This window comes from Varroa destructor, unplaced genomic scaffold (assembly GCF_002443255.2).
Source record: "Varroa destructor unplaced genomic scaffold, Vdes_3.0 BEIS01000004.1, whole genome shotgun sequence".
In the NCBI taxonomy this organism is placed as follows: domain Eukaryota; kingdom Metazoa; phylum Arthropoda; class Arachnida; order Mesostigmata; family Varroidae; genus Varroa; species Varroa destructor.
Genome location: NW_019211457.1, coordinates 12,424,433 through 12,437,046, shown reverse-complemented (window position 1 = coordinate 12,437,046; position 12,614 = coordinate 12,424,433). Strand labels below are relative to the sequence as shown.

The 12,614-nt window shown below is 40.2% G+C and overlaps 1 protein-coding gene and 1 long non-coding RNA gene across 8 annotated transcripts in view; one reads left to right on the top strand and one right to left on the bottom strand.

Annotated features, from left to right (window-relative positions):
* Window positions 1–12,614, top strand: part of LOC111250519 (sodium-dependent proline transporter-like) — a 51,543-nt gene that overhangs the window by 16,456 nt on the left and 22,473 nt on the right. For all 7 annotated transcript variants that reach the window (XR_015326879.1, XR_015326878.1, XR_015326877.1 and 4 more), the window contains exon 2: window positions 6,857–7,272. Coding sequence is in view for 2 of the 7 variants with exons in the window: in XM_022805928.2 (XP_022661663.1) it covers window positions 6,857–7,272 (416 nt within the window). In the remaining 5 variants the exon portion in view is untranslated. The remainder of the gene's footprint in view (window positions 1–6,856; window positions 7,273–12,614) is intronic.
* Window positions 3,814–8,497, bottom strand: LOC147755857 (uncharacterized). Its single transcript, XR_015326886.1, has 2 exons — window positions 8,416–8,497; window positions 3,814–4,830 (listed from the first exon to the last, which is right to left on the bottom strand). It is a non-coding gene; the product is annotated as an uncharacterized LOC147755857 (long non-coding RNA).

The window sequence follows — 12,614 nt, the reverse complement described above, 5'->3', positions numbered from 1 at the left end:
CTTGCACAGGCAGATCCAAACAATTCATGAATGAGACTGAATAAAGTCAGCTTTACTTGCAAAGAGGCATTGGCAAGGCAATATATTTGAGACGCGCGATAAGACCGAACGATGCAAATTATCGAACGAGTCAATTAATAGAGATTTATTTCATCTAACGACAATTACGACGAGGGGAGAAATGGGAAGGTTTCTTGCCCCGATATGGAGGCTCATGATTCGATTCGTCAGAGAAGCAGTTGGCTTCTAGATCCGGAGCGTTTATGAATGATGATAATAATGGTGGTTGCTTAAACAGGTCTACGCTACATGTACAATAAATGACGGCCTGTTTTATTACGAACTTTGCTATCTCAATAGACCCTGCCTGAAAAACGCCTAATTTAAGTCACAACAGATACTACATACTACATTATCGACGATTAATGACTTATCAATACGAACGAAAGTTCGCGGAACTAGCTCGCTTGTATTTATTATTATTATGATACATATATATATCAACGGAATTAGATTGGCTTCTTTCTTCTGAATACGTTATAAGTATGAAAATAACGTATTGCACTAGTTAAAATCGGCTACGGTGATTCTCATAGAAAAGTACACAGAAAAACTTTTAAAATTAGCAGAGGTAACTTAATAAGTGCTGTCAATCAGCTCAACTCATGCTCGTCCAAGTACGTTACCATGCTAAGCCTTAGAAAAACAGGCTGTTACAATGCTCAATATTTATCTAACGTCCGCACACACTTTGTCGGCAAAAAAAGTATTCATTGTATCTGTGACTCCTTTCGAAGCGGCCCTCTATTGTCGCCGCCATCTTGCGCGAAGCTTCTATTTGGGCTTCACTTGTCGATCTGGCGTAACCTATTCAGCAGATCCTCCATATTAAATCTGTACATTGCGACGACTGAGAACGTAATCAGTCCATAGAGTTCTCTAGCCATGATGACAACGTACGTCTTTCTAATGCAGGAATTAAATTTTTCTTTTTTTTTTCGTTAACGTGGTTGTCACCTTTGCGCTGATCAAGCCACGAAAAAGCGTACGCCTTTAAACTGAGCCGGAGTGTAATCCAAACTTGACAAGGTGTTCTTGATGGTAAAATTGAGGTTGGCTATACAGTTCCAACTTAGCCTCTACAACTGGGAACAGATTAACGATCGTCACCTGAGCTCACCGAAACCTAATTACTTGCAAGGCAGACGCGGCATCCAGTTACTCTTACCTAACACGCCAAGCAACAGACTTCACCTACTTTCAACTTCAAACATCGCTATTATACGTTATATATTATAACGTATGCGGGCACAATACGTACGTTCTGCGATTCATACACCCAGTAAGCCAGTGCTTGCTTTATGAGCTTCTTTTAAACTGTTTTTCCTATATGAGATCCTATCGTTAGGGGGGCGAATATCAAGAGGATCAGTCTGACTAAAAGCCAATAGGTAATCTTCGTTCGATCTCAACACGTTTCGTACACTATACAGATTTTTAATACTATACATTGTTGTGTAAAACGTTGATCGCCATCTTATCTCTTGAGACCGCTCAAACTCAGTGTAATAACATAACTGTAGTACCAATTAATAAACTAACTAACATCGACGATCTTGGCCTGAGAGAGCTGGAGAAATCTATATAGTCGTTTGTGTGCATGGCTGTGTTCAATGCATCAAATCAATGTAGCAATGGCATTACAGAGGTAAAACTGGCCACCTCGTTTTAGCTTTGGTAATATATAAGTGATGCCGTCTAGTGAAAAACAGAATAGATGCCTAATCGCGTTGATACGGTCGAAATCAAGGACTTCGGCAGTTCACTGCAGTCGAACGACTGCTGGCTGTGTGGTCACGCCAAGGTCTCGCTTCGCAAGAACGGCAACCGTGGCTGAATTTATACGTCTAAAGCGTTGGCAAAATGCTAGATGCCGCCAGCAATCTGACTGAGAACGTCTGGATTAATTGTATACACACATTTCGTTTTGTCCAAGTAAACTACCAATAATAATAATAATAATGAAGGTTGGCAGATCTTTCGTTTAATGGGCCAATTGCTAAAAATAAACGGCTCTTGTATCTCTGTACATGTACACACGTAGATTCTCTCAAAGACCCTTAAAATGCTCGAATCCGAACGTGGTCACAACATGAGACATGCTTAAAGAGCTTTCTCACACTAATTAACTTAGCCTTACCTAAACTTGTTCCCTTACTGCCTAGGTAAATTGTAGAGTAAATTGTGTAAATGGGAGAGATGACCCGTGCTCTTTATTTCATTCGTAACTATAAACGCTAGCGATCGACATGCGCAAGACTTCGCTTATACGTATATATGAAGTTAACCCTTACAGAGATGTTTCTGGGATAAGATTTGTGGGCGCTGTTAAGCATCAAGCAAGCTACATATATCGAAAGTTTTGATATAAAATATAGTACTATTCGACCGTACTTCACACATCATATTTCAAAGCGCTCTATCACAATGGGTGGAGATCGTTATTACGAGTGCGCTTGCATGCGTCAGTAGTCACATAACGAACCATAAAACGAAATGCGGTGTCCCGCTCTACTTCTCCACCAACATCTTATTTGTCTTCTTTGAGAATAAACTATTGTTTTATTACCTTGAACGTTGTACCTAATAAATAATCTAAATTAACTTAAAAAGTGCAAACTTTGCTCATAAATTAACCCCATAGAAAATTACACAAAGAAGTCCCCAGAGGGACGCACAACTTTATTCAGGATCTAGGCTGTCGTTCTCCAAAGGGAAAATGTTCTCGCCGCCTGACAGCGCGCTATGAATGCTAGGGCCGCACCGACGATAACGATCGCGGCGCATCTGTTTACGGTGCGCGACTTCTTGAACCTTCCCAGTGTGAAAGCAATGTTAGTGCAGCTTGCCTCGTAATTAGCTCGCGGGCGGCTAGTAAATATCGTCGCCCCCCACCCCCTTACCCCCAACCAAGGCCCAGTCGCTAAGCTCGGATCAATAGCTGCCATTGGTCAATGAAATCGTCGGGTAAATAAATGATCCACATTGGATGATCATTGAAGTATAAATTACTGGGAGGAAACAGATACAGGCATGCTTCAGTGTGCCCGCAGATATTTACCCTCGTCCCCTAGTTAGCACAAATACTCTAACAATGAGTACAGCATAACGACCTACAGGTAATCGTATCCACGTGTAATTGATATCCGGTAATGGGAGCTCCACTCGATATCTGTATATATACGAATAGGGAAGAAGCTCGTAGAACAGGAAATCTCATGCTGTTGTCCTTTGAGTTCTATACGAATCTAACCTGTTGCTATTGTATGTGCAATTCAAATTGGATATTGAGAAAGATTGCTTTAAGGCGACTTTATTTACTTCTTGAATGTTACAGATCGATATACTATTGTACAATTCAAGTTCTTTATCAAATTTACGATAAAGGTGCGCAGGACGAGGTAGGCGCAGGCGCAGGCGCAGGCGCTGAAAATTTGGAATCAAAATGTTTTTGGTTCTTATATGGCTAGGCTTCTAGATATTAATGCGGTCTTTAACCTACAAATTTGTAAAGTATATATATACAATCAATTGTTATTGGAGCACCTATGACATGACCTTTGCCAACAAGGGTAAGTTTATTAATTATTACGTATAGGGCAGAAATATTTTAACTTCCGTTAGTCCCTATGTTGCTCAACCGCTATGATACCTTGATGAAAGAAAAAAAAATACCATTTAAAATTGCCCGTGAATCGCATTCGTCTTATTTAAACTGCTTATATATTCTGTAAAAAAAAAAGCACATCCGAATTCTCTCGTTAGCTGTCTCCTTTATGCTTGTTTACAGTTATCAATCAACAATCAACAATCAGATGAAATTGCAAACTCTATTAAGTACTGAACAAATCATAATGACTTAACCCAGACAATCATTTAAGGTATACCATTGATTAGTCGGAGCTCTGCAGAACGTCTCGTTTCCTCTGCCGATTTGAGAGGCCCCGTTCAACCATTGGCGCGAATAACCTTTATACATTTTCTATATTGTGTTCAGTGAAGCCGGTCGCAGCAGTTAGTTCTCAGCGATTTTTTAGAATTGCGAATATATAATCACTCATTTGATCGTTTGCTCAGTTAGGCGAATTCAAACATTTAGCTCCACCTTGACGGTCGCCGTACAGCTTTTTACCCACATCACTAGGAAACAACAACGTTTGTGCCTGTTACCCATTTCTGCTGTCGCTGTCATTATTCCTGTTACTGCTGTTGATAAAAAAAAAAAAGGTTGTCGTCAATCCTGGTTGCTGGACCAGCCGCCGCCACTGACCGGCCGGCTGATTGGCAGCTTGTGGCATATTAGCCTATCCAACTGTATATTGTATGTATTGCATCCAACGAATGCGAAAGCACTGCCTGTACATATATACAAATGCGCATATATAAAGCGCATGTGGGTGATGATGATTGTAGTGGCATAGAATGAACGGTGGATGACTTATCTTCGGAAGAATTGGCGACGGCAGCTGCTGCAATGGCTGCCATTTAAATATGCAGAGCTATAGCCAAGGTGGACTATAAGGAGTCAACGATTGCGGCTCTATCCAACATCACGGCAGTAGCTCAGCAGCTAGCAACCCTTTCCTGTCATTTCTGTTGCGGATCTCGTTGTGACCATCCCGCAAATCTCTTTGCGGCTATTACCGCTGTCGCTGCTGCTGACTTGACAGGCCATGGTCGTCGTCGATGCTGATGATGGCGGTGGTGTCTTTTCCGCCGCCTGCTCATTCTCCGCTGTGACGTGGTCTGCGTACAGCAGCAGAACGCACCCTGCAAGACAAAACGAACCGAAGTCAACTTAACTGATGGATACCCGGCTTGGCCTGCGATCAAGAGGCAGATTCAATAAGCAGCCCCACTGCAAAAAGGAGACAAAAGGACGAATAAGGAAAGAGATACGGATGAGATGATGACAGCGGCAGCCTGAGCAGCAGTCCAGTAGATGATGCTGATGTCTTTGCTGTGGTGGACATTGTATGGCCCTTACTCACACACCGATGGGCAAGTAGGCAGGTAGGCAGGCAGGCAGGCCGGCCGGCCGGCTTGGCCGACGGGTGGTGCACTCGAAAAGCAAGGGCCCCAAAAACACTGCGACTTGCGTCAAGAGACAGCAGATTCCGAGACGTCATCTGAAGCGTTATCTTAAGGGGTGTACGGTTCGTTGGAGTACCGCCATTTGCCAAGAGTAAAATACACGATAGACACAGTGACGACGGCGATTAAGTTCAAAAAACCGTAACGAGTTCTACTGTGTGTGCGTATGTGCAAGTTCTATTGCGGTTTTTCCCGCCAACTATATGGCGAATTGTTGTCGTTTGTTATACGAATATGCTCGCTTTACGCACGCACGTGCGTCATGGTGTGATCAGTATTAGCATGTTCAGTGCTGCCGGCCGTGACGCACACATATTTGACACCATAGTCATTCGGTATCGGAATTTCCATATATTGACTATCACGATTCCGAAAACAAGTTTGCTTTATAGTTAATGGATCAGAGAATACATATCATAGGACCGAAATAAATCGGCAAAAGATAAAGACAGGTCATACAGACACATATCTACTAGAGACTATTGGACGTCGTTGGATTTCAGAGGTACGAGCGACAACTGTGTGGACCATCGCGTCAATGTGTGATGCTGATTTCTGAAATCGGACGTAATATCATTTACGATCGTAGATAAGTGGCCATAGGCAGTAACTAGAACTTGTTAGCAGCTGGAAGTTAAAGAAAATGGAACGCGTATAGTGATTTCTGTCTTCCATATCAATTGTGCTGAAGCCGTGATTTACACAAGCATTATGTGTGAAAAACTACAGTGTGCATTGTCGTTCTCATCGATGTGCATGTATTTATTATGAATTTGTTATTCAAGCACGTGACTTTTTGATGCTAGGAAGTATCAGGGAGTATTATGAAGATATATATAAGGCGTAAAAAATGTTTTAGCTTAATTAATATAGTGTAGAAGAGTGCACGTCAAATTTCGGCTAAAGGTAGCTAAAATGAAGGCTATCAAGCACGATGGCGAACAGGCACGCTGTAATAAAGATTAAGTACGAATAAACAGATAAAACACCTTTAAGACACATGATAACATGCCTAGACCCGCCTAAATGGGTGGGTGGGTGGGTGGACAACGGCGGGTGGAGAACCTCATGAACAACTGCACACTACGTGTTGCCCACGCGTTTTTACTAAGACGTATCCTGTCGGGTTGCAACCATTTCGCAGTCTAGTGATAAAAATATGATAAAAAAAATGAAAAAGGTGTATTCCTTTTTATTTGAAAACATATTATGCGACAATACAATTTAAAGGAGTATATATATATAAACTTGTGTATATAGTAGCTGATAATCGAATTTTGTAACTTTCCATTACTTTTTCTTTTTTTTTTATTATTTAATTTTCTTGAAACTGTATTTTTATGCGAATAGCGTTTCATGGTCAACCTCAAACATCCATCGCTTGCTGACGATGTGTGTGCAGTGAACTCTTTCTCGCGTCACGCACACTCTTTTACGTCGCTTATTTAACGCCGATGGAATGATGTGTGCATAAAGAAGAAAAAAGGAAATAATTAATTTGTAAAAGCATGCATCGTCATATGTTACTGTGTGAACCAACAACTAAGCTTGAACCGTTCGATCGCCAATTACAGATTTCCGCACGTACATACACATTCTTCAAAAGGCAGTGAGGAAGAAATCAGCAGATACACACTCTGCTTTGTAATCATATTATTATTATTTACACATAAATATTCACTCTCTTCTGTTTCTTCTGCAGGGCATAAAATCGGTCAACCTATGGGCCGACAACAACAACGTTGTGGTCATTTCGAAGGACAAGGACAAAAAAAAACCGGAACCTGTCGAAGACTCCAAGCGAATTGCTACAATAGCCGTCGACGGTAACGATAACAACAACCAGCGCCTGTGTCCCCCAAAACAACAACAACAACAACAACAAGCACTCATAAAGGAACAAAGGCGTTCCAATCACTGCCGGAGCAACGGCAATACGGACAAGGACGAAGTAAGCAACAATAACAACAGCACCGAGAAGGGACATTTTCATTCTCAGGAGGGGGAAATCAATGCGGCTTTCGAGATGCCTCATCGAGATGCCTCATCACTCCACGGAATGGATTTGCAACACCACGCGCACCACCATCAGCGAAGTAATTCGACCAAGAAAGGGAGGTTAGTAAGACACCTAGCAACAAATAACAATGCAACAGGCGGATACAGCGAAGGATTATTGAAAAAAAAAAAGGCAATTTTCATTGCCCCGTTTGTATTTCGTTGGCGTTATCACGCCGGCCCCCGAACGAATATTTGCAAAGCTTACCTTAAATCACCGTCTCGAAGCAATTCAAAGCGTGCGCCAAGCGATCTACGTTGACTGTACTCCGCTGTCAGAAACTAAGATTCTAAAAAATACAGGTTTAAGCTACATATCTTTTGTAGCCTACTTAAATTACATCTGCTATCTGGAATTGACTAGCGCCCATATGGCCCAACTTAATAGGTCTCCCGAAGGCGATCGACGACCGGAAAAAACAACTCCAACAAAGTTCTGTACAAAAAACTGACGTCGTTAAATAATAGACGTCTCAATATATTCGTCATATGCATGCAATAGCCACACACGATTGCAGAGGTACACTTATGTTGATGACACATTCTGTTTCTGCTATAGGGGCCAAATCAGGAGAGATGCTGACAATTTTCAGTTGGTAAAAAGTAAATATAAAGAGCTTCACTGCCATCTATATAGTATAGTTGTTCACTAGAAAAGCAGGGGAATCAGCCTCTGCTCCTACAAGGCTTAACTGCGTAGCCTTTTTCGATGCTGTCGATTCAGCTGATAGTTTTTATTCTATTTTGCCTTTCTAATCGGAAACTAACTGTTTGAATGATAACTTGGCGTTCCCCGAAAATTCAGCCATCACCTCATTCGTCTAGTCGAGTTTGAAGCTTCAGGGAGCATTGGAATTGGAACTACTTGAGTCACGAATTTTCGACCTTTCTCTTTCCAATGACCACAACTGAGTTAAGGATATTGTACTTCGTAACGCGATGGAGTCAACTTGATGCTGGTAGCGACTGTGATGCTCGATAATAATAGTAGCACGTGTAATAGCACGGGTGAGAGTTCGACGTTCTCACCATTCGACGATATGCCGACGAAGATTCCAGCTAACTATTTAACAAGCTAAAGTGCAACGCTGATGATTTGTCGATATTCTCAAAGGGACTACATGGCTATGAAGAAGCACACTTTGGCATAAAAAAAAGGCACATATTTCGATGAACAGGCATTGATATAATAACAATACTAACCACCGGCCCGCACGTTGGGTACCAAGCATTATGCCTTCTGTGAGCGAAAGGTCTGCACACATGTTTTGACCTTCGATTTACAACCGCTCCCTTCGATATATATATATATATATATATATATCGTACTAGGCAACGCTATTTTAATATTCGCGGCATGTTGCTCTGGGTTACATTGACAAGAAATGCCAACGGGTATAGTCTCTATTAGCTAGTAATAGTTGATAACTCTCTAAATCGTTCCGTTTTGTCGTAATAATATTAGCGGTTAATGCCGGTAACTCTAATCGGTCCGCTGGAGAAGGTATTATTACTATTTTTGAAATAAGTCACGCATATCGCAGCGGTATCGTACGCTTATCTAGACTTGAAATTTTTCTATAAGATACACGATGCAGCTTTACGGCATTAAAAAACGATAGTCATTCTATAGTCAATAACTGATGCAAGTTGAAACTTTTTCGGTAAATGAGCAAATATAGCAGAAGTAATAATTAGCACTAAGTAAAATACTGGAGAACACTGTTCCTGACCAGTTAATCAACTAAACGCAGGGTTTTTGAAGAGCCCTTCTATCAGACGGGCGCTCTACCTAGAGCCTATCGTGTACCCAACGCTACGTTGTTATCATCCATAATAATGTCATTCACAGTAACTAATGCTTGGGCGCACTTTCTAGTATAATTCGCAATATATAAGCTTCTCGACAATAATTATATTTAGAATTTTAATTTATGGGCTACCTTCATAAAATGAAGTTCCTATCGAAATGTATTTGTTGTAGTTAGCATTTTGATCTATCCGAATGCTTTTCTCCAACGTCTTCGTTCTGCCCACCATGGTAACGTTTATTTACATTGAATAACACTTTAACTGAAAGCGCTCTTCATAGTTATAGTTAATAGGAAACAAAAATCATCCAGCCTGGCAGAAACCATACGACATTGACGTAAGCTCACTATGGAAGACCGAAAATTGGGAGGTCTCTTTTTTACTGAAGCACAAACCCGACGAATCGGTCGCTAGCCGTCAAGGCTGTGCTACCGCTGGCTTGGCACAAGTAACGATGTCGACGGATCTACTACAGTTCAGACACAGACATCATACGTATGCGTTACGTTACTTTGCTGTTGTAACAATTGTTCATACAGGCATGGCAGAAAAACTATAAATACTCCGGAAAGGTGGTCCAGTATGGCTGACCATCGCGTATCAGAAATGGGTAACATAATGGAATATTTGATGTTCCCACTATAGGTACGTTAGTATGTCATCAATGTAGCGCATTGTCTGATACACTATAATGAGTTAATTTATTTCTATGAGTCTCTTTGGAATGAGTTTACCTATTTGAAAAACGCGTAGAACATAGCGATATCAGCTAGAAGATTAAGAAAAAACAATACGAATTAGATCTCAAGTAGAGCAATACGTAACCGCAACGCTTCATGCAAATGTAGGTGCACACAATTTATATTAAAACGTACATTTGTTTTTCTCTTTATTTTTTGGAGTTAATCAGAACTATCCACAAGTATATCTGAATAAACAAACGAACCTACACGAAAAGATCAAGAACCCTATCAGTAGAAAGCAAATAAAATTGTGAGGTTCGAAGGTACAATTGTTATACGTAAATAAAATAATATTATTTACATATTACTATCATTATCTCCTTTCAACGCAATTAAGGTAGAGAAAAAGGTACTCTGTTTTGAATATATAGGAGAAGCAACTGAGACATTTCATTTTAGACGAGAGGTAAGCCGTTCTATTGGAGAAAAAAGTAAAAGGTAGAAAGTGCTATAATACATAATATATTATAATGATAATATCAGCTACTTGTACTCGAACATTGCCACTAGCAGACGACGGAGCTGTGTACAAATATAAAACTGTATGTTAGAGGCACGACACCTCCAAGACGCACAAGTTAGGCGAAAAAATCGCGCGCCCAAATTTGAAGGCTGTTGATCTATTCAGCCGCGATGGCGAATAAAAAAACATAGTAGGTATTCAATCAACGATCAGTTTTACCTGCTTCTTGCTAGCCCATGACTTAGTCAGCTACTACTGGACAGGCACTCAATAGAAAGTAGTTATCTCCGCACAACTAAGATCGGTAAAAACTAGCATTACGCGAATGAGGAGTATAAATTTATAGCACAATCAGTCGATCATTAAGCACACGTATGACACCCAAATCAAGAGGAGCCTGAAAAATGCTACTTGTATGAAGGTAGCGAGTGAGAAACTCTAGACATTTATTTATAATAGTCATGATTAAGAAAGTCTAAGGTAAATGTAACAAAAATATTTTGAGCTCACGTAAAGCAGCAAAAGAAGTAGGAGACCATAAATGGTACCGTACCACTTAGCGCTTGATCTAAGTGTTCCGACATGGGTCGCGCATTGAAATTGGTGTTGTATTTGACGAAAATTGCTTAGAAGTTCAATATGAAGCTCTAGAATCAGCTACAGAAAGTGAACGTATTTTGCCATATATATATATATATATATATATGGGAAGCATAGCTATTACCTATTTTAGCGCTTTACAGCGAAATAAAAACACGAAGATCAGGTAGTTAATTGAGCAGTGGATCATCCAAACGCACCATGGCGGTGGCATAAGGTGACACCAAAAAGTAACGGAAGACTAGTGTATGGAAATGGAACAGTGGTTTTTGGTTTTGCAATGTGAACTGGTGTCCGCTGTAGTAAACATTAGGTTAAAGTTTTTTTAAGTCAGGCAAAGCTACTTGCACGATAAAAAATGGAAGACCGTACGTAGCATGGCACATCAGCACGTCATTGAAGAATAGCTCAAAAAGCACATCGCGTCTCAGGAACTTCAGTGAGTTTGTGTTCTTACTAAAAGATGACACTACTCAAAGATCCATTTCGCGCTCGCGTCGCAATCTTTTTTCACCAGTCTGTTTCAAATACATTGTGCGCAAAACAGATTTCTTACGGCGAACTTAAAGAACTGCTGAAGTACACGGAAGCAACCGCAAACTATTAACGGATGTCCGGGTAATAATTTCTATCTGTGTATATCTTGGCATGTATTTCATTTTCTCATATATTCATGCGTATACTCGTATGGCTTAGTACATAGCACAAGTAGTATCATTATTTCGTGTACTTTCACTGCGTTCATTTATCTGTTGCTTACAAATATTATAATATTGTTGTGAAACGTTTGCTGCTGCTGTTTTCTGTGTCGAAATGACAACAGTCGAAAATTAATTGGGGCGAGAGCGTGATCCATCCGATGAAACTGACATGAGTCCCTTAGCAAAATAACAAAAAAAAATGTTAACACTAAAAACAATATTACCGTTTTGTATCTTCGTATATCATCATGCATCCATTATATGTTTGTGCACTACTGTGCTAAGATGGTAACGTATAACCCTTTCTGCCACTACACCTCGCTCAGTGTTTCCTCTCTAATGTCCGCTGAATACGTCCCGCAACACGCAATCAATTATTTACTTAATTTAGTTGGTTTGCCTTGACCACGACCAAAAAATAGAAACAAATCCGTCAAGCCTCTGCGTTCTGGTTATATAATACATTTATTTATTTTTAAAAAAATCAACATGATCATCAACAGTGTTTCCCTGTACAAGTTATTGCTCATAGCAGTCCAACAGAAATATCATAGCTATGGCGATTAAGGGCGAAAGAACGAAAGGTTTACAATGCAGGCCGGGGCGAAATTAAAACAAATAGGATCGGATTGAGGGGCATAGATCGACCGCGGAAGTAGGGATCATGAAAGGCGCAATCCCATGTGAGAATGATCTGAATACGTATAGGTGGATGGTTTGCTCTCACATACCCGATCTGCGTTTTTAATTTGCGCGTCACCATAAACACAGCCAGCGTAGCTTTAATCAGAAAATCATTAACAGCATCAGGCCTTGTTCAGGAGCATTTTTCATATACGACTGTATGTTAAGCTATTCATATAAATCATTTTTTGTTAATTTTGAATAACCTATCTCTTTGCTAGAGATTTTACTGCTTTCCATTTCATTCCTGAAATTACTGTTTTTTTTTTTATGTAAACGAAAGGTAAATGAAATTGATAAGAGGTGTTTACAGTAAAAGTATTATGTTTAAACTGGGATTAAACGGTCAAAATTGTAAAAAGAAAAAAAAAAAGCTTCGTTTAAAGCTTTCTGTGAATT